General features: G+C 37.5%; 1 protein-coding gene and 2 pseudogenes across 1 annotated transcript; 2 read left to right on the forward strand and 1 right to left on the reverse strand.

Annotated features, from left to right (window-relative positions):
* The first annotated feature begins 3,413 nt into the window (after positions 1-3,413).
* On the forward strand, positions 3,414-6,502 carry LOC148918904 (protein ACCELERATED CELL DEATH 6-like; annotated as a pseudogene).
* A 6,435-nt stretch (positions 6,503-12,937) lies between these two features.
* Positions 12,938-18,337, forward strand: LOC148918905 (protein ACCELERATED CELL DEATH 6-like; annotated as a pseudogene).
* A 623-nt stretch (positions 18,338-18,960) lies between these two features.
* LOC148918906 (Transmembrane proteins 14C) lies at positions 18,961-21,744 on the reverse strand. Its single transcript, XM_089049341.1, has 3 exons — positions 21,415-21,744; positions 20,395-20,482; positions 18,961-19,242 (listed from the first exon to the last, which is right to left on the reverse strand). Exons 1-3 carry the CDS (start codon positions 21,611-21,613, stop codon positions 19,170-19,172), a joined length of 360 nt encoding a protein of 119 aa, XP_088905467.1. The 5' UTR covers positions 21,614-21,744; the 3' UTR covers positions 18,961-19,169.
* Positions 21,745-22,358: the final 614 nt, after the last annotated feature.

A 22,358-nucleotide genomic window follows, 5' to 3' on the forward strand; every position in this document is an offset into this window, starting at 1 on the left:
ACGCAACCGCAACTAAATTTGAATCCCTGGTTTTATCCTAACCAAATTCGTCCAAACATTTTCCTGAATGCAAATGTCAATTGTAGAGAATTAGTGGGTTCATCAAAATCGGTCATTATCTTTCTTGGACATTGACAAAAAGAAGAATGGTATAAAATCATCCAATTTTTCCCATAGGTCATCTACCCGTGCAAATTTCATTGAGATTAATTTCAAATATCTCAAACACAAATTTTCAATTAGTGGGTCACACTTACCCATTAATTTCTAATTTTTCTCATAGGTCATCCACCTATGAGAATCTCCAAATTGTCCCAAAAACACAAATTCTAAATTATTGGGCCACACTTACCCATTAATTTCCAAATCAATTCCGAACTACGTTGGTTTGATCCCTTTGAAAGGGTACGTAGGCAATCTAGAGATTCAATCTAGATGCAACCATCCCAAACACAACTCCATATCGAATCCCTGGCTTATTCAGCTAAATTCACTCAAACACTCCTCAATCAAATTCATTCAAATTCCCCCTTTTTGCAATGAGTCATCTATTCATTGCGAATCTTTGAACTACGAGTGGCTTGATTCCTGCAAGGGATACATAGGCACCCTGTGGTTGAAATTGGGAGCAGCCGCAAAACCAAACACATACATTCTGTTTCTTTGTGATGGAATCAAAGGGTTTTCCCTTGTAGCGAGGGATTGTAATTAAGAGACTTGCGTCTCGAATGGGTCGAACCTAAAATAATAAAACCCCATTAATTGATTAGTGGTGGTGAAATTACGTTGGGAGGTTCATATTTTCCTTCAATATAATTTTTCCCCATTAATTGATTAGTGGTGGTGAAATTATGCTTGGAGGTTCACATTTTTTCTTCAACAGAGGTGTAGAACTCAGTTGAATGTCCCATTCAAATGAAACTTTTTTATGCATCTAATTGCTGCTTTGATGAGAAACTGGGGTTACTTCACATGCTTTGAAAGCCTTTTCTCCCTCACCAGTAAAGAAGAAATTTTTAGCTAAACAAAGAAAACAAAGCAAAAGAGTCCCGTCTAACACTTGGGTCAGTCCTGCACTCCCGTGGATTCGATTAAAAGTACAGTAGACAATGAATTCAAGGTATGAAACAAGATTCGAACCACTTTCAGAAACAAGTTATATGTTTCATTTTATATACACAACCTGATAGTACAGTATCTAGAGTTGCAATTTTGTACAGATAAAATCCAGTCATGAGAGCGCTGCAACAAAATGAAGTGGTTTTACTTTCAGGAAATTGAAACATATGTTAGGAGTTCCAATTGAAGGGTTTTAATCTAGCTAAACTATAGCCTACAATTTCATGAAACAGAAAGGTTGAGTGAACTCAATCCAGACTTCTGAATTATGATGTGAATCAGGGGGAAACTTGAAAGTATGATTTCTCAATACCACTGATTGTAAGGTGCTACAAAGATATGGGACCTGAAACTCTGTCAAACTAGATTCCTCAAAATGGTTTGAACAGAACAGATAAACCTCGTTCAATCATTCAGGTGAGCTTTGCTTGTTTATTGAGTGGGGACATGTCACACCCCAGGTGGGCTCTGCAATAACACGATATTGTCTACTTTGGGCCCCCATCTCTGCCCTCATGGTTTTGTTTCTAGGAACTTACGAGCAACTTCCCTCGCTTAACTTCGGATTTCCCATGACTCCGAAGCCAGTGAGCTCCCAAAAGGTCTCGTGCTAGATAGAGGCGGACTTGTACATATAAGACACATCACCCCTCTCCGTTGGTCGATGTGGGATGTTACAGAACACATGATTCTAGATTGTCCATAAAATATGATATCCAAGTGTATGTATTTAGATGAACATTCAACTGAGCCAAGTATCCTAAATATTATTTTCCATAAAATTTAATATAACATTTGTTGGATGGACATGTTAAGACTCAAGATCCCACATTAGAAAAATAGTATATCACATAGTGGTTTAAGAGTTTATGGGCATCCTTTCCTTACAAGCCTGTTTTTAGGGGCAAGTTATACCCATGAATTCTTACAGTATTTACAGATAGAGGCTTGTAGTATGCAATGTAAAGGAGACCTGTATCTGAACCAATGGGTCTCCTTTACATCTTCTTTTGGGCTTATAAGGAGTTGGACTACTCCCCACATGGCCAATTGGTTTTTGGTGGAATCTCAACTACCTTCATGATATTAGAGTAGGTTGCTCACATGTAAAAGCCCAACGGTCATACGTGCTCCACGCCCCCAATATGTGTTGTTCACGTGTTAGGCTTGAAAATTCGCAATATGGGCAGAGGCGTGTGAGAATGTAAAGGTAAAAAGTCTCATATTAGAAAGTTGAGAAACCTATCAAGGACTTATAAGGAGTTGGACTACTCCCCCTGACGAATCGATTTTGGGATGAAACCTCAACTTCCTTCAAATATTAGAATAAAAGTCTCATATTTGAATCCCAGATTTTTGTTTAATATAAATAGAAGTTCATAATATAATTTGAACCAATAATGATGCTACACCTACAGTGATTTGGAGGTTGGTTGTAATACTTTTCACATTGTGGTCTTAAAGTATGGTAAATATAGTCTGACCAGAATTTGCCAAGAAGATGATGTCCTCTCCTCGAGGGAAAAGCGATCTGAAGAAGAGGAAGAAACTGACTGGAAGTCTCCCTTTAATTTAGTCTTCAAGGCCTGAATTTAATAGATATATAATCAACTAACACACTACTTTTCTGTTTGTTCCATTGCGCGAATTTAGTCTTCAGGTCGCTCTCCCTAGAAGACAGGTCGAAATTAAAGGTATCATCTTTTTGACAAATAACAAAGTTTTGTGCACGCTTTCAAACTTCTTAGTTTAATAAGCCATATTATTTATTGGTATACAATTGCAAATAATTACAATGAGAAAGTTATAATTTTATTTTTTATCAATGGGTGAGGAAAGTTTCGAACTTAGCATCTGCTCTAGCATTTATTAAGTTACTGATACTGATACACTTATTTCTCAATAATCTTTATATAATATAAAGTATGTTGGACCTTAATATATAGGAATTCCTACATTCCTGGTCGTATGACATATGTGTAGAATTTTTTTATTTTTATTTTTGATAAATTATTTTTGCACATGTGTCAAATCGGAAAGAGGAGTATCTTCTTCCAAAGATGAACGCAAGCACTAAGGTGTAGCTTCCATTAAATTACCCTATGGAACTTTCCGCATCATTTAATTAGCTTTGCTAAAATATAAAAAAGTCATTTTTGTCAATTATAAAAGTAATAATAAAATAAGTCATATTAGATTATTGTCTTCTTGTCGATCTCCTCCTATATATAATGAAGGGGTCTTTAAACATAGTGTTCATACAATTCCATTGGTGCTAGCTAATCAAGTACTCAACTACCTTGAGAAAGCTTGTGAGAAAATAAGCCATGGATCCTTCTGTGTATGAGGCTGCAGAATCGGGTGATGTTGGGTTTTTCAGAAGAGCTGATGCATCAATTGATCTCCTCTGTCAGAAAACCCCAGCTCACAACAGTATTTTTCATATTGCAGCTGAATACAAACAAATACATTTCTTCAGAGATGTCCTAGATGATCCATCTTTGCTGTTTTGGGCTCCCAATAAGAAGGGCAACACTCCTCTCCACGTCGCTGCTAGAGTAGGCTGTGATGAAATTGTAAAGCTCCTCATTGAACACGCAAAGAAACTTCTGCATATTGAAGGAGCTGACGAGGAAAGAGGACCGACTAATGGTGAAGCTAACAAACTACTTCGAATGACTAATTTTCAAGAAGATACAGCTTTGCATGTTGCTGCCAGATGCGGTCACGTTGAGGTGGTGAATTTGTTAATGGCTGAAGATCCTGGATTGTGCTGTTTGATTAATTTTAATAAGGAGTCCCCCTTATTCTTGGCTACTCGGCATGGCTTTCCACTCGTAGCTCGTACAATTGTGAACCAGTGTCCAATATCTCCTTCTTTTGGTTTAACGGTGTTTGCATGTAGCGGTAACTTATATGGATGAAGAATGGAAAGGTAAATTATGGATTCCGAGTCTCTGCATTTAGATAGTTTGTATTTACCGCATTTCATTAAATCTTGATCGTTGCAATAATTTAACGACTTAAAATATGACACATCAAACTGCAACTTAACATTGTTAAGTCTTCTCTATAAAACACCCTTAAGTCTAAATAAAATTAAAAATTAAAAACAAATAATAATAAAAACAGCCACTCACCCCCAATAACCACCTATGGCCCGCCCAAGTTCCCAACCCAAGTCCCTCTTCACCACTAGCCAACCTCTCCTCCTCTCTCTCTCTCTCCCCCTCCTTCTCTCGTTTCCTTCTTGTGTTCTCTATCTCTTTGCCCAAGCTTTATACTCAATTGATTTTTTCAAAGAGGAGCAAATCATATGTTGGAAAAGAATGGGGACAACGAACTGTGCACCATCTCCTTTATCCTTCCTAATAAGTCAACCCCAACACCCGCATACAAACCCATCAACAAACAATTAACCTCCTGGAAATCAAAATTTAATATCAAACCCTATAATCTCTTTTCAATTATAAAACCTTAAATTTTCTTCCTTCCACCTTTAATTTTTATACGAATTTAGGAATCCCAGGAACCCTCTTTGAAATCCCTTTGTCCCATCTTCAATTTTTCTGTTGAACATATTTTCATTTTGATAATATCTATTTTTTTGTTGCATTTAATATGTATTTGTTTTATGTAAAAATTTATTGAAAATTAGTCGATGAAGCTATGAACTAGTGTGGTTTATATGATTCAATGTATACTTCGATTTCTAGAAAGACTATATAAACTGTAAGTACAAAAAAAACATATTCATTAGATTTTTCCTTAAACTCTTTAACTAGCCCACCAGTTGAAAATTCCTAGTTCTGACCTTGTTCTGTAATATCTTCCTCTCATAACCGTGTATCTAACTTTTGTATAAATGACACACTTAGGTATTGTGGAGACGACGGTGTCGAAATATCCGGATATAATAAAAAGGGTTGATGATGTACTTGGGTGGACTTCCTTACACTACGCAGCATTTGGAGGGAACCTTGAGGCAACTCAACTGTTGATGCAACGTGATAATTCTATTTCTTACATCTTGGACAAATCTAGAATGTCAGCTCTCCATGTCGCGGCCTATGCAGGTCACACCGATGTAATGGAAGAGATGATTCGGTGTCGGCCAGATATTTGTGATTTGGTCAATCATTATGGCCAAACGGCTCTACATGCTGCAGTTTTAGGTGGACGAACAAATGTCATCACGTATTCACTGAACATGTCTAAGCTTGCAGTACTAATAAACGAAGCAGATGTAGATGGAAACACTCCGTTGCATCTGGCTGCCATCAAGAAAAATCCTGAAATTATAAGAGCGTTGACAGGCGACCCTAGAGTGGACAAGATTGCTACCAATAGGAAATTCTCACAGGCCAACGACATTTGTCTTAGCCAGAATATTGGAGAACAGGTATATATAACGAATTTGCAAGGCTATATTTTCATAATTTCATAAACGAAACTAGATTCAGTTGTTTAAGGTTTTAGAGTTATATTTGCCTCTCTAAATTTTTCAACGTGACAAACGAAACTCCATGATTCTTCACTATCCACCTTTATTTTCTTTCTATTCTCTCTTTCACGTAGTCATGGGTTATGCCAGTTAGCCATGGTTGTGAGCCTACCTCTTGCAACCAAGTCCTAATCCCCCCTTCCTGAATTAAGAGAATTGTGTTCGTTTCATACCGCGCATATTCAATTTAGGCCTGGAGAAGCAAGCAAACTTGCGCATACTTTAGCCCAGCATGCTTTGAATTTGGAGTCCGGTTTGTATTGGCTGGAAGATGTACCAATTTGCCTTGATTCTCTTATTCAAGCTGACATTTATGTATCTTGTGTTTTCATGTTGAAATAATAAAGTCTTTCAAAATCAAAAAAAGCGGCCAGGTTTAAAAAGCATTAATTCAGACAAATTTCATTGTGCTTTCTCTATGTTTCAGGAAATCTTCGGCAGTAGTAGTCCTAGGGTTCTGGACAACCTAGGCAGCTCCGTTGGTCTTCCATATTTCAATGGCGAAATCAGACGTGATTTCTGGAATGTTCCCGAGAAGGATACCATTGAAGGCAAGAAAGAACATGAGCAAAGACGTGGATCCAGACTCATGATAACAACGGTTGTTGCAGGCATTACATTTGCAGCAACTTTCGTCGATACTGGAGCACCAGGAAGAAATGGAAGAAGAATAGAGCTTCAAGCGTTTGTTTCCTTGAACGTATTACCCCTCTTTTCCTCAGTTTTTGTGATTTATAATGAAATAGTAGGCAAAAACTTGGTGTTGCCAACCCGTTCAGCTTCAAAGCTCACTCGGCTTTCCGTCTCAGCAATGTTCGTAGCAAGTGTTGCGTGGTTGTCTGCAGCGCAGCACGGAGACACCGAATTGAGTCTGCTTGAAAGTGTACATTTTATAATCTCTGCGATATTTTTGTTTCTTTACTTATTTTTTCTGCCGGAACTCTTGGAAGCATTGACGATGAAACTAAAACAAAGACAATTATACAGAAGAGGTTTTGTTAGAGTTCTTAGTTTGTATATGTATTTTCAGATTAGGAAGAGATGTATTTTCTGGAGATTTCAGCTAGAGAGAATGAAGAGAAAATGAGGAAGGCACTGTTCTATTGAATTCTTACAAAACTGCCGCTTACATAGTGTGACTGACGTAGAGAGAAATGTGATTCTCTTCTAACAGAATTACAACTGTCACCCTATTAGGTGCTTACACGTGTCATACCAAATCTAAGCTAGAGAATCCACCTAGACTATGATCTAATGGTTCTCATTACATCATTTAAAATAGACAAAACAAAAAATAGAAAATTACTTCTGCTCTAACAAATCAGGCAGAATGAACAATCACGAAGCAGAATCTGGACAAATCAGCGGAGAAATCAGCGAGAACAGGATTATATTTCAACACTCCCTTCTAATCCTTTAGCTGATTTCACTCCAAGCAAGCTTCTCAACCTCACAAACCGATCCTTAGGCGAGCCTTAGTCAAAATGTCTGCTATCGATCTTGTCTTGCAGTACACCAGTTCGATTTCTTTTGCTTGAATGGCTTCCCTTATAAAATGAAATTTCCTGCTGATGTGTCTTGTCTTTTGGTGATGAACTGGATTCCTTGCCATTGCAATTGCAGAGGTGTTGTCACATAGAATTGGAGTCCCTTCTACCTGTTCTTCACCAAAATCTTCAAGCACAAATCTGAGCCACTTAGCTTGTGAAGTTGCTTCTGCAGCTCACATACTCGGCTCGGTGTAGATAAAGCAACTGTGTTTTGCTTGATGGAAGCCCAAGAGAACATGCCTGAGCCTAGTGTGAAGGCATATCCTGAGGTGCTCCTCATATCATCCTCACTCCCAGCCCATCACTGTCACAATACCCAATTAGAGTAGCTGTTTTCCCCTTTTCAAACTCAATTCCAAAATCTAATGTGCCTTGTATGTATCTCAGCACCCTTTTAGCAGTTCCCATGTGTTTCTTTGAGGGATTGTGCATAAACCTAGCAAGCAAGCTAGATGCAAACATGACATCTGGTCTTGTGGCAGTCAGATACAGCAGACTCCCTACAATCTGTCTGAATTCATTTTCATCTGCTGCTTCACTTCCATCTTCTCTACACAATTTCTCATTCACCACTAATGGAATTGCCACTGACTTGCAGTCTCTCATTCCAAACTTCTCAAGAATTTTCATGGCATATTTCTTTTGATGAACGAAAATATGCTTATCAGTTTGTTCCACTCCCATGCCAAGAAAATGGTGCAACATACCCAAGTCTGTCATCTCATAGTGTTGCATCATATCTTGTTTAAACTCTTCAAGCATTTTAGGACAGCTTCCAGTATATATAATGTCATCTACATAGAGTGAGACAATGATAATACCTGAGGTGTCACTTGTTTTGATATAGAGAGTAGCTTCACTTAAGCTCTTCTTAAAACCTGCAGTGTTGAAATAGACATCTATTTCATCATACCAGGCCCTTGGGGCTTGTTTCAGTCCATATAGAGCCTTGTTCAACCTGTACACCTTGGTTTCCTTGCTCTCTTGTACATATCCTTGAGGTTGTTCAACATAAACTTCCTCCTTTAGAATGCCATTGAGAAAGGCAGACTTCACATCCAGTTGAAATAGGTTCCATTCCTTTTGTGCTGCAAGAGCAATCAAAGTCCTAATGGTGTCTAGCCTTGCCACAGGGGCAAAAGTCTCATTGTAATCAATACCGGGCTTTTGTGAGTAGCCTTTAGCCACTAAATGAGCCTTGTTTTTCTGCACAGTACCATCTAGGTTCAGTTTAGTCTTGTAGACCCACTTAACACCAATCACGGTTTAGCAAATGGTCTCTCGACAAGTTTCCAAGTGTCATTTTTTCTATCATTTTCAATTCAGCTTCCATTGCCTTTCTCCATGACTCATCTTAAGCTGCATCTTCATAATTTTCAGGTTCCACAATACACACATTACACTTAGCCATGATTTCACTTACACTTCTCCATTTCTTTGGTGTGTGATCAAAGAAATGAGAACTTTCACCTATGCCTTCATCTTGCAGAGTGGTATCTTCAACTATTTGAGTTTGTGTATCCAAGCTTTGACTTGGTTCAGCTCGTAATGTGACTTCTTCATTCATTTGCAGTGATGTATCCAAGCTTTGACTTGGTTCACAGCTCGATTCTCAGTAGGCAAAGGGACTACCATCTCTTCTTCATTTGTATTTTCCCACTTCCATAAGCCATTTTCATCAAATTGCACATCTCTGGACAGAATTATCTTCCTAGTACTTGGATCAAACAGCCTATATCCCTTTTCACAGAGACCATAACCTACAAAAATACACTTGTGACTGTTTTCTTCAAACTTATGCCTCAATGCTGAAGGAATAAGCACATGACAAGGTGATCCAAATATTTTTAAATGGGCAATTCCTGGTTTTCTGCCAGTATAAGCTTCAAGTGGTGTTATCTTGTTAAGAGCCTTGGTAGGACATCTATTTAGCAAATAGACTGCTGTATTTACAGCTTCTGCCCAAAACTCATAGGGAACACCTTTCTCATGCAACATGGACTTGGCCATTTCCACTACTGTCCTGTTCTTCCTCTCGGCCACTCCATTTTGCTGTGGAGAATATGCCATAGTTAGCTGCCTTTGAATACCAGATTCCTCACAAAACTTGTTGAATTCTCCAGATAGAAACTCTCCACCCCTGTCACTTCTCAAGCCTTTTATCTTATACCCACTTTACAGCTCAGTCATAGCTTTGAATTTTCTAAAACATTCCAATGCACTTGACTTATTTCGATGAAGTACACCTATGACATTCTAGTAAAATCATCAGAAATGTAGAAAGTACATTTCGGATAATGATTCTGTTTTCATTGGTCCACAGATGTCTGTGTGAACCAATTCCAAAGGGTTTGAAGCTCTCCAAGTGGATTCCAAAGGGAAAGAATCCTATGCTGTTTTCCAAGCATACAACCATCACATACAACCGACTTGCTCCAAGTGAGGTAAGCCATGAACCATCCCTTGATTCTCAAGCAATTTTATACTTCTTTCATTTAAATGCCTAGCCTTTTATGCCATGTCTGCAAGCAATGGGTGACACTTGCTTTTGAAATATAATCGCTCAGCTGATTTCTCGATTCTACTGATTTGTCGATTCTGCTGATTTGATTACAGGCTGATTGTTCGATTCTGCTGATTTGTTAGAGCGAAGTAATTTTCTATTTTTTTGTTCATCTATTTTAAATGATGTAATGAGAACCATTAGATCATAGTCTAGGTGGATTCTCTAACTTAGATTTGGTATGACACGTGTAAGCACCTAATAGGGTGACATTGTAATTCATTAGAAGAGAATCACATTTCTCTCTACGTCATCACACTATGTAAGCGGCAGTTTTGTAAGAATTCAATAGAACAGTGCCTTCCTCACGATTTGCATAATTCACTTTCTGCACATTCTTGTGTCCATAGCAATCTCTGATCATATGTCCAGGCTTCCCACAACCATGGCATTTAGGTTTTCCTTCATACCAACATTTTCCATAATGAAATCTGTCACAATGTTTGCAGGCCATTTTGTTTCCATCGTTGGATTTCCAATTTTTCTGAGATATTTGATCTGCAGAAGCAATTCCATTTTCAAGGTTTTTTCTACCAACATTCAGACTAGGGTTCAAGGTTTTTTCTACCAACATTCAGACTAGTGAAGGCCTTTTCTGTAGAATTCTCAGTGTGTCTATCCAATCTGAGCTCAAAGCTCTTCGGTGAAGCAACAACCTCTTGAACCTCAAGTGTTTCAAGGTCCTTAGAGTGTTCAATTACAGAGCAGATAGAATCATAAGATTTAGGTAAACTAAACAATAGTTTCTGGACAATTCTCTCTCTAGATAGTTCCTCACCATAACTCTTCATATGATTTACTATATCAAACAACCTAACCAGATATACAGATAAAGATTCACTATCCTTCATGCGGGTATATTCAAATTCCCTACGTAGCCCTTGCAATTTGACATTTCGTACCTGTTTATCTCCTCTGAATTCCACTTGAATATCCCAGGCACCCTTTGAGGTCTCCTCATTCACAATCTGGGGAACAAGCTGATCTGAAACTGCACTTTGGATCAATCCAAGTGCACGAGCATCCTTCATCAGAACCATCATAGACTTCTCAGTGTCTACAGCCTCCTCTTTCTCCTTCTTCAGATCTAGGTCACTTAACCCATTCTCAACCAGATCCCATAAACCATGAGATTTCAGTATAGTTTTCATTCTGATACTCCAGAACTCATAATTTTCTCCATTGAAAATTGGAGTTCGCAGCTCAGAGGTACTCGATCCTGCCATATTAGACATTGGATTTGAGAAATCGCGATCTTCAGATGAGCTCAAGTTTAGCTCAAACAAAACCCAATTTCTCCGATTCAATCACAGATTCACGCCCAGCTCAAGCAATCGAACTAGGCTCTGATACCATGTTAGAGTTCTTAGTTTGTATATGTATTTTCAGATTAGGAAGAGATGTATTTTCTGGAGATTTCAGCTAAAGAGAATGAAGAGAGAATGAGGAAGGCACTGTTCTATTGGATTCTTACAGGTTTTTCATTTTCTTTTTCGTATGTATTAGCTTATGTAAGGAAGAAATTTCAAAAGCAACACGCTTTGTAAGACAAATATATATATATATATATATATATATATATATGTGTACTTTCTTTTTTTCTTTAAATTATAACATATTCATAATTGAGTACATTGTAATATGCTTTGGTTCCCAGCCACTGTTAATTAAATATTGTATGCTTTGAGTCCAGCTCACATGATTTTGCTACAGAAACCCAACCCATGTTTATTTTCTCTTTTTCCTCTGTTTTTGTTGTCAAACTGCTACATGCACATGCACGAACTTGTATGCTTTTTAAGTTTCCCTATTGTGTGGTTTGATTCTTGATAATAAAATGAGGTTCAATCAAATCCCATTTGCAACCAATAAAATACCATTTGCTGAGCATACCCAAGGCATAGTTGAGGATCACAGAGACAGCAAGGGAACCATCCACATCCCTATTAACCCAAGATAAAAGGGATGCAGTATTCATCTACAAAGAGGAGAAAGTTTGTCAAACTTCTCTGTAAAACTTACTATGGGTCGATTGAACCTTGACTTGAAAACTTAGGACGCGTTTGAATGCCGGAGCCCCCACCCCAACAAAATTGAAATAAAGCCTTCTCATCCATCTAATTATTGCCTATCAAATTTAGAATAAATCTCAAATTTATCTATAATTTGAACAAATAACAGTGATATACAATGATTTGGAGGGTGGCTGTAATACTTATCACTTTGTGGTCTTAATGTGGACTATAAAAAAATAGTCTCGCCAGAATTTTCCAAGAAGATGATGTCCTCTCCTCGCCAGGGAAAACGTCCAGAAGAAGAGAAATTCATGCAATGGGAAGAAACTGATTGAAAGTTGCCCTTTAATTTAGTCTTCAAAGACTGAATTAAATAGATATCTATTAACACACTACTTTTCTATTTGTGCCACCGCGTGAATTTATTAGTCATATCGGTCTCCCTAGAAGACAGGTCAAAAGGTATCGTCTTCTTGGCAAGTAACCTACTCATTTGACAAATAACAAAGTTTTGTGCACGCTTTTAAAGTTCTTTGACTGAAAAGTTTAATAAGCCATATTCACACACACAAAAATAGCAACAGTCACTATTATTTAGTGATATTTTTTAGTCACCCCAGTGAAAGTCACCAAATAATAATGATTATTGTCAATTTTTTTAAGTGATTATTAGAATACAATTGCAAATAATTACAATGAGAAAGTTTTTATTTTATTTTTTATCAATGGGTGGGGCATCTGCTCTAGCATTTATTAAGTTACTAATACCAATACACTTATTTTTCAATAATCTTTATATAACATAAAGTATGTTGGACCTTAATATATAGGAAAATACATCCATCCTTCCTTTGTAAGTAGAAACTCTTACATTACTGCCAATGATCGTATGACATGTGTGTAGAAGTTTTTCTTTTTGTATTTTTGATGAATTATTTTTGCACATGTGTCAAACCGAAAAGAGGAGTATCTTCTTCCAAAAATGAGGGCAAGTAGTAAGGTGTAGCTTCCATTAAATTACCCTATGGATCTTTCCGCATCATTTAATTAGCTTTGCTAAAATATATAAAAAATCATTTTTGTCAATTATAAAAGAATAAAATTAGTCATATTAGATTATGGTTTTCTTGTCGATCTCCTTGAGAAAGCTTGAGAGAAAATAAGTTGGAAGCTAGAGCCAAGAGCCATGGATCCTTCTGTGTATGAGGCTGCAGAATCGGGTGATGTTGGTTTTTTCAGAAGAGCTGATGCATCAATTGATCTTCTCTATCAGAAAACCCCAGCTCACAACAGTATTTTTCATATTGCAGCTGAATACAAACAAATACATTTCTTCAGAGATGTCCTAGATGATCTATCTTTGCTGTTTTGGGCTCCCAATAAGAAGGGCAACACACCTCTCCACGTCGCTGCTAGAGTAGGCTGTGATGAAATTGTAAAGCTCCTCATTGAACACGCAAAGAAACTTGTGCATATTGAAGGAGCTGACGAGGAAAGAGGACCGACTAATGGTGAAGCTAACAAACTACTTCGAATGACTAATTTTGAAGAAGATACAGCATTGCATGTTGCTATCAGATGCGGTCACGTTGAGGTGGTGAATTTGTTAATGGCTGAAGATCCTGGATTGTGCTGTTTGATTAATTTTAATAAGGAGTCCCCCTTATTCTTGGCTACTCGGCATGGCTTTTCCAGTCGTAGCTCGTTCAGTTGTGAACCAGTGTCCAATATGTCCTTCTTTTAGGGGGTTTAACGGTGTTACAACTTTGCATGTAGCGGTAACTTATATGGATGAAGAATGGAAAGGTAAATTATGGATTCCCATAGATAGTTTGTATTTATTCACATTTCATTAAATCTTGATCGTTGCAATAATTTAACGACTTAAAATATGACACATCAAACTACAACTTAACATTGTTAAGTCTTCTCTATAAAACACCCTTAAGTCTAAATAAAATTAAAAATTAAAAACAAATAATAATAAAAACAGCCACTCACCCCCCAACAACCACCTATGGCCCGCCCAAGTTCCCAACCCACCTCCCAACACCGGTGGAAAGCCTATCCCTCTTCACCACTAGCCAACCTCTCCTCCTCTCTCTCCCCCTCTTTCTCTCGTTTCCCTCTTGTGTTCTTTATCTCTTTGCCCAAGCCTTATGCTCAATTGATTTTTGGGATATTTGTTGAAATGTCACCTGAACTTATACCATAGTTTCAATTTATCACCTGAAAAAAATAAAATTAAGTGAAATTGTTTGCCCGTTTGGCGTTCACTCCGTGATGGAAGGGCAAAGTTCCTCACGCCTTGAGAACCATAAACTGGTCGACAAGTCAGCTTTCTTTGGTGTGCGAGCGTGCCACGCTAGCAATAAAAATTCTAGCAGACTTAGTTTGGAGTAAATAACTTGCGCCCCAAGTTACTGATTTCTGCAAACAAACGATTGTGAATTTGGGTGAGGAATATCTCCCAAGTAAGTTCTTTTCTTGCCTCAGACGGGTGAGGACTTTAACAATTTATCTCAAGTATAAACAGGCTGTTCTGGCCAAAATGGTTGATGGAATTTAAACTGTTTGCAGAATCGATGGAATTTAAACTATTTTTAGCGTAATCGATGGAATTTAAATCGCATTTTAGCGAATCGCCTTTTACAAAACTATAACAATAAATACTCATGCTAGAGAGATGAAGATACAATTGGAACTCCATTTCTGCCTGGATGGGAGGCTCTGGGGACTGGAAATGTCCGGCCGGATGGAACTGTCCCAGATGGATCGGAAATGTCCGGCCTGGACTGGAATGTTGACAACTCTGATTGCTAAGTTTCAACTTTAAATCGATACCAAAGGTTGATTCTGGCAGAGCTTCAATGTACTTTAGGCTTTTGTGAAGCTTCTGAGTGGGCGAATCGCGGCTTCTTGGGCGTATGGTCGTTCTCGAGGACTTCAGGGCTAGAAACTGCACTGTGAAATTTGAATGACTTATTTTCTAAGTCCGAACCTTGGGAATTCTAATCTAAAGCTGGTTTTCACTTGGAATTCAAGTGAGCTTCTGGTTGAGTTGTTTGTTTGTGTCTTGGCTCAATGAGCTTTGGTTGCTTCAGTGTTTTGAAGTCATTTTGAGTTTTTGTTTTTGATTGATTTTCTGGTTTTTTGAGTGTCCTCTACCCTGTCCACTCCTCCTTGTATTTATAGAAAAACTGTTTCTTCTCTGGAGTAGGGTGATTGTGTTTTTTTATTGGGCGGCAAAGATATTTTCCCCTTTTCCTCCTCTTCTTCAATTCGCTTATAGGCTTTGGATAGGTGATCACTGCTTTTCATTTGCCCTTCCGGACAGCTCCTCGCTTTCTGCTTATCCTCTCTGAGATTGTAACTCGTGATCTATCTTGGGAGATTTACCTTCTCTGAAAGACAGAAAAATCTTTGTATATACATATATAAGGGGGACTTAATCTTCAGTTCTTCTTGATGTCACGAACCCTTCATCACTTCTTCTATGGCGTTGTTATTGCTGACTTTTTCATTTCAGAGGTGCCTTTCGACTTTTCATCCTCACGACTTCGCCATTCTGACTTTTATCCCAGGTGCCATGTGGGATTGTTCCCTCTTCAGTCTGACTCCTCTTCCTATTATGTTGGGCTGTGAGGCCCAACTCACTTTGTTTGTTACGATGGGCCTTGTTTGGATGTGTCAATTTTGGCCCAAACAGAAATGCCACTGAATTTTTCAAAATCCATGATTTGTCACCTGAGTTTAACATCATCCAATTTTCAAAATCCCTCTTCACCACTAGCCAACCTCTCCTCCTCTCTCTCCCCCTCTTTCTCTCGTTTCCCTCTTGTGTTCTTTATCTCTTTGCCCAAGCCTTATGCTCAATTGATTTTTGGGATATTTGTTGAAATGTCACCTGAACTTATACCATAGTTTCAATTTATCACCTGAAAAAAATAAAATTAAGTGAAATGCCACCTGAATTTTTCAAAATCCATGATTTGTCACCTGAGTTTAACATCATCCAATTTTCCATCTATTTTCAAGGGTATTTTAATCTTTTCATTCAAGGATATTATAAAAATGGAAAAAATTATAATTAAAAAAAATAAAGCTTAAATGTAAAAATGGTCAGTTAAATGTGAAAAGATATATAATTTTTATAATTTTCAAGGGTCTTTTCATAATTTTTTTTATAATGACTTTTCCATTTTTAAAATACTCTTGAAAATAAAAAGACTAAAATACCCTTGAAAATAGTTGGAAAATTGGATGATGTTAAAGTCAGGACTCGGCTCCTGACTTCTAAAAGATTTTGGGCTGCTAATTTTTTTCTTCTCTTTCTCCTTTACAAGGTCCGAATCTTTTGCAAGAACAAGGCCAGCCTTTGGTTGCTCATTTAAGTTTTAAAATGAGAATGCAGGGTGCATGTATTTTTCTTTTTCTTTTTTATGGATTTAAGTTTTAAAATATTTAAAATATATTTTATTTTATTTAAAGCCACGTGGTTTTATACTATTGGATGTGTGGGCTCCACACACGTGCCACGTCAGCAACTTAACAGAAAATTTGATGGAAGCTAACGGTAGGGACCATTTTGATGTGTAGAGGGTAATCTTACGGACCATTAGTGTCACAAAAAAACGTTAGGGACAAAATATGATAATTTCGCAAACATCAGGGACCATTTGTGATAAAAAGCCTTTCTAGAAATACTATATAAACTGTAAGTACAAAAAAAATGTTCATTAGATTTTACCTTAAACCCTTTAACTAGCCCACCAATTAAAAATTCCTAGTTCTGACCTTGATTTGTAATATCTTCCTCTCATAATCGTGTAACTAACTTTTGTATAAATGACGCACCTAGGTATTGTGGAGACTATGGTGTCGAAATATATCCGGATATAATAAAAAAGGTGGATGATGCACTTGGGTGGACTTCCTTACATTACGCAGCATTTGGAGGGAACCTTGAAGCAACTCAACTGTTGATGCAACGTGATAGTTCTGTTTCTTACATCTTGGACAAATCTGGAATGTCAGCTCTCCATGTCGCGGCCTATGCAGGTCACACCGATGTAATGGAAGAGATGATTCGGTGTCGGCCAGATATTTGTGATTTGGTCAATCATTATGGCCAAACGGCTCTACATGCTGCAGTTTTAGGTGGACGAACAAATGTCATCATGTATTCACTGAACATGCCTAAGCTTGCAGTACTAATAAACGAAGCCGATGTGGATGGAAACACTCCGTTGCATCTGGCTGCCATCAAGAAAAATCCTGAAATTATAAGAGCGTTGACAGGCGACCCAAGAGTGGACAAGATTGCTACCAATGGGAAATTCCCACAGGCCTACGACATTTGTCTTAGCCAGAATATTGGAGAACAGGTATATATAACAAATTTTCAAGCCTATAGTTTCTTAATTTCATGAATGAAACTAGATTAAGTTGTTTATGGTTTTAGAGTTATATTTGCCTCTAAATTTTTCAACGTGACAAACAAAAGTCCATAATTCTTCACTATCCACATTTATTTTCCTTCACTCCATAATTCTTCAATATCCACATTTATTTTCCTTCTATTCTCTCTTTCACGTAGACGTGGGTTATGCCAGTTAACCATGGTTGTGAGCCTACCTCTTGCACCCAAGTTCTAATCCCCCTTCCTGAATTAAGAGAATTGTGTTTGTTTCATACCGTGCATATTCAATTTAGCCCCGGAGAAGCAAACAAACTTGCGCATGCTTTAGCCCAGCATGCTTTGAATTTGGAGTCCAGTTTGTATTGGCTGGAAGATGTGCCAATTTGGCTTGATTCTCTTATTCAGGCTGACATTTATGTATCTTGTGTTTTCTGTTGAAATAATAAAGTCTTTCAAAAACAAAGAAAGCGGCCAGGCTTAAAAAGCTTTAATTCAGACAAATTTCATTGTGCTTTCTTTATGTTTCAGGAAATCTTCGGCAGTAGTAGTCCTAGGGTTCTGGACAACCTAAGCAGCTCCATTGGTCTTCCATATTTCCATGGCCAAATCAGACGTGATTTCTGGAATGTTCCCGAGAAGGATACCATTGAAGGAGAGAAAGAACATGAGCAAAGACGTGGATCCAGACTCCTGATAGCAACGGTTGTTGCAGGCATTACATTTGCAGCAACTTTCGTCGATACTGGAGCATCAGGAAGCAATGGAAAAAGAATAGAGTTTCAAGTGTTTTATTTCTTGAACTCATTATCCCTCGTATTCTCATTTTTTGTGATTTATAATGAAATAGTAGGCAAAAACTTGGTGATGCCAACCCGTTCAGCTTCAAAGTTCACTCGGCTTTCCGTCTCAGCAATGTTAGTAGCAAATGCTGCGTGGTTTTCTGCAACGCAGCACGGAGACACCAAATTGAGTCTGCGTGGAAGTGTAGAGTTTATAATCTCTAAGACATTTTTATTTCTTTACCTCTATTTTCTGCCGGAATTCAGCGAAGCATTGAGGGTGAAAGAAAAACAAAGACAATTATACAATAGAGGTTTTTCATTTTCTGTTTCGTATGTATTAGCTTATATAAGGAAGAAATTTCAGAAGCAACACGCTTTGTAAGACAAATATATATATATGCGTGTACTTTCTTTTTCTTTTTTCTTTAAATTATAAGCATGAACTTGTATGCTTTTTAAGTTTCCCTATTGCATGGTTTGATTCTTGATAATAAAATGAGGTTCAATCAAATCCCATTTGCAACCAAGAAAATACCATTTGCTGAGCATACCCAAGACACAGAGTAAGGATCACTGGACGTGCCCCAACTTAGGATCTTCTAAACTGAAAATGTTACAGGGGGCATAGTTGAGGATCACAGAGACAAGAAGGGAAACCATCCACATCCCTATTAATGCCCCCAAGCCAAGATAAAAGGGATGCAGTACTCATCTACAAAGAGGAGAAAGTCTGTCAAACTTCTCTGTAAAACTTACTACGGGTGGATTGAACCTTGACTTGAAAAATTAGGACTCGTTTGAATACCCCATTGAAATAAAGCCTTTTCATCCATCTAATTATTGCTTTCAAACAAGCAGTTCTAATTCAATTCATGCGCGAGGTTGTTCTTGTGCTCTCAAGGGATTTTCCCTTCACCAGTGAACAAGAAGGTTGGTTTGGTACACCAAGAAAACAAAACAAAAGGGTCATGTCCATCACTGGTGTTGATCTGGAGCTCCAGTTGATTTGATTCGATTAAAAGTACAGTAAATGATCAATGCAAGTTCAGAGACAAGGTTTCGACAAATTTCAAAGACAAGCCATCTCTTGTTTTATACCCAACCTGATAACATAGTATCTAGCACTATTGGATTAACATTGAATATGGGCAACTGGATCGGTGTGATTTTAGTATGTCAGTTTATATGTAGTCGAAATAAGTCCTCAAACACCATCACTTGGTCTTGGCTGGAATATGGTTCCCTCCAGTTGCAATTTTGTACAGATAAAATCCAGTCATGAGGGCACTGCAACAAATGAAGTGGTTTTAGCTTCAGAAAGTTCAGATATAAGTCATATTAAGGACAACCTATAAACATATATAACTGAGAAGTTCCAATTGAAAGCTTTTAATCATAGGTATACTCTACAATTAGGGACAACAACAGAAACACTGTGCAATTACTACAATACGCTAACCAAATAACTTTATAATTTAACATATGTGAATTGCCTGCCTTCCTGCAAAACCAAACAAAAAACAGAAAGACCCCTTTCCGTTCCTGTTTAAGTTTAACCATATAACAGGAGGGAGATATAGATTCTACTCCAACTCTCATTTCCTATCCTACCTCTTTTAGAGACCATAGATGTATACGGTATACCCGTTCTATTCTGCAAAGATAATTAGATGTAAACACAAGAAAACAGATACGTAGGGCGGGCTGAATCCAAACTTCTGAATTATGATGTGAATCAAGATGAAGTCATGCAAGTATGATTTCCCATGGCACTGATTGTAAGGTGCTACAGCATATATTGCATCTGAAACTCCTTTCAACTAAAGTTCAGAAAATAGGTTTCAATAGAACAGATTAACCTTGTTCTATCATTCAGGAAAGCTTCCGTCATTCAGTGGGTGGGGACACATGATTCAAGATTGTCAAGAAAATATGATATGTATTTGGATTAACATTCAACTGAGACAAGTTTTACCAACAATTGATGTCAATAAATTTAAAGACCTATAAATAGCCCATCCTCAACAATCTGCCAGTCTTTGACGGAAAAACTTTACAGTTATACATGTCTTTGGGAACATAACCTACCATCCCAAATCTACTAACCACAAGAACTATGTACATGCCTTAGGTGCACAGACTCATTACCAGCACAGTAGTAACGATAACATTTGTTCAATTCAATCTATGCCAAAGCCAGCTAGCGTGGAGAAAGAAGATATTCTAAACATCATATTGAATTTGTTTTTTGGAAACAAAATACAGGCGCTGCAATGTAGGAAAGCAGTCATATGCAGCAATAAATTAAAACCAGACGCACAAGGTACATAAAGTACTTCTGATGTTTATAAACCAACAGACTGAACCATGACACTCAAAACTCAGATGCAGTAGTATGAGGTAGACAACCATAAAAGGGCACAATGAAACTGAACTTACCTGATGCCAGCAACAACACCAGCTGGCATGAACTTAGAAGTTTGCACGTACCGCTGTCCCATGACCCATGTGAGTATGGCAGCACAAACTGTTTTAAGGTACACGAATCAGTTCCCAAAAAAAAAAAAAAAATCAGAGATTGAGCATCAACATAACAGTGGGCAGGATGAAAAAAGAAAAATACGAAGAAAAGAACAGAATGCAAACTCTCTCTATCTCAATCTCTTCACTTCTTAAAATTCTTGAAATTTTGAAAGGCAATCACTGAGCATATTACACATAAAGCACATCTTTCAAATCACCCTACCAAGTTTGCAATCACTAATAGATAAAACTTTTTAGTTATAAGATATGAATAAATGTTACTTAAAGTAAGCCTAGATATGAACAGAGGAAATGCTTTTATATGAGTTGGGATCCAAAACTTTAGTACTTTTTTGGTGTCTCCAGCATTGCTCAATGAAGAAATGCCTAAATCTGTTATGGATGTATGCAACTCATATCCGCAGACAAACTATAAAGATTCAATTAACAAACCTAGAAACAGTTTTCAACAGGAAATAAGCTGAGGCTTCCAATCATGGAGAAGCACACAGCTTCCAAATCAGTAGAGAGAACAAAATAACAACCTTGAAAAAAAATCCACATTTCCTACATATCAGCAAAGTCAATGCTATCAAATGAATCAAACTACAAAGCTAACACATTTTGTGATCCATTAATGTTCTTTAAGAACTATCTCAAGAAACAGAGACCCAGATAACCTCAACAAAAAAAGAAAAAAAGTCACATTTCCTGCATATCAGCAAAGTCAATGCTATAAAATTAATCAAACTACAAAACTTGCATATTTTGTGATCCATTAGTGTTTTTCAAAGGATTATCTCAAGAAACAAAGACCCAGATCACGATTTAATTGCTTTTCTTTTCACCTTAACTTCCTTTAATTTCAGTGAAGCATCACTAACACATCTGGGATCCAGACCAACCAAAATTCTAAAAGCAAAAAAAGAAGCCTACCCGTTTCAAGAATCAAAGCAGGGTACGAGTTCTTCTTCCTCTCAAAGGCTTTGAGACTGAAATAGCCGGCAAGAGTGAGAAGCAATCCAATGCCCACACCTCCAGCCAAAGAAGCTGTGCTCCCCTTCCTAAAGTACCCAAATAATCCTCCACCGATCAGCAGCAACCCGTACGGGATCGTGAAGCAGAAATCGTGCATTTTCTCCAACCGGGTTTCTCGGAGAACTCAGATTCTCGGGAAAATCACACCAGTTTTTCCCTCACAAATAGAAGAAACAAAAAAATTTAAAGAAAAGACTTTTGGGTTTATCTTTAGGTGTTTTTTTTTTTGAGCCTGAAATGTCATAAACTACCAAATATTGGCGCGTGGAAGACAGTTGGTCAAAAGGCTAATGTGGCCAATCATACCAACTCCACAGTTTGTTTTTGTTCATTTCAAGATAAGCCATTGACTGAGGACATTTTCTGTATCAAATTAAAGCTGTTGGATATGCCACGTGATGAGTCTCATCGCATTCAAGTTGGATTTTATTTTTTTATTTTCCTTTATCCTAGAGTTAGGAAGGAGAAGAGAGTGGGAGTAAACTCTCACATGAATATCATATAAGAAAAATTTGTATGTCATTGGAAAGTAATATTTTGTTATCCCATTCAATTACGTTATGCCAGATGGAATTTTTTATTATATGCGGAGGAACATAATTGATTGAGATAACAAAATAGTGTTATCTCTCTGACATGCAAGTATTTTTTTGTTTTTGTACCATCAAGGAATATTCTTGACAATGTCATGGTGGGTTTTGAAATTATGTATACTGTCAAAAGGAGGAAAAATGGTAAGCAGGGAGCTTTGGCCATTAAGCTGGATATGGCTAAGGCTTACAACAGGGTGGAGTGGTGTTATATTGAGGCTGTTATGCTACGTTTGGGATTTGAACAGGAAT

The sequence above is a fragment of the Prunus mume genome, linkage group LG3 (genome assembly GCF_029339155.1).
Source record: "Prunus mume cultivar Tortuosa linkage group LG3, ASM2933915v1, whole genome shotgun sequence".
Taxonomy (NCBI): Eukaryota; Viridiplantae; Streptophyta; class Magnoliopsida; order Rosales; family Rosaceae; genus Prunus; species Prunus mume.

Coding starts and splice junctions, on each gene's coding strand:
- LOC148918906 (XM_089049341.1), bottom strand. CDS start 21,613: ATGCACGATTTCTGCTTCACGATCCCGTACGGGTTGCTGCTGATCGGT. Junction 20,483..21,414: donor TGCTTTGATTCTTGAAACGG/GTAGGCTTCTTT, acceptor ACCTTAAAACAG/TTTGTGCTGCCATACTCACA. Junction 19,243..20,394: donor GGTGTTGTTGCTGGCATCAG/GTAAGTTCAGTT, acceptor CATTTGTTGCAG/TGCCCTCATGACTGGATTTT.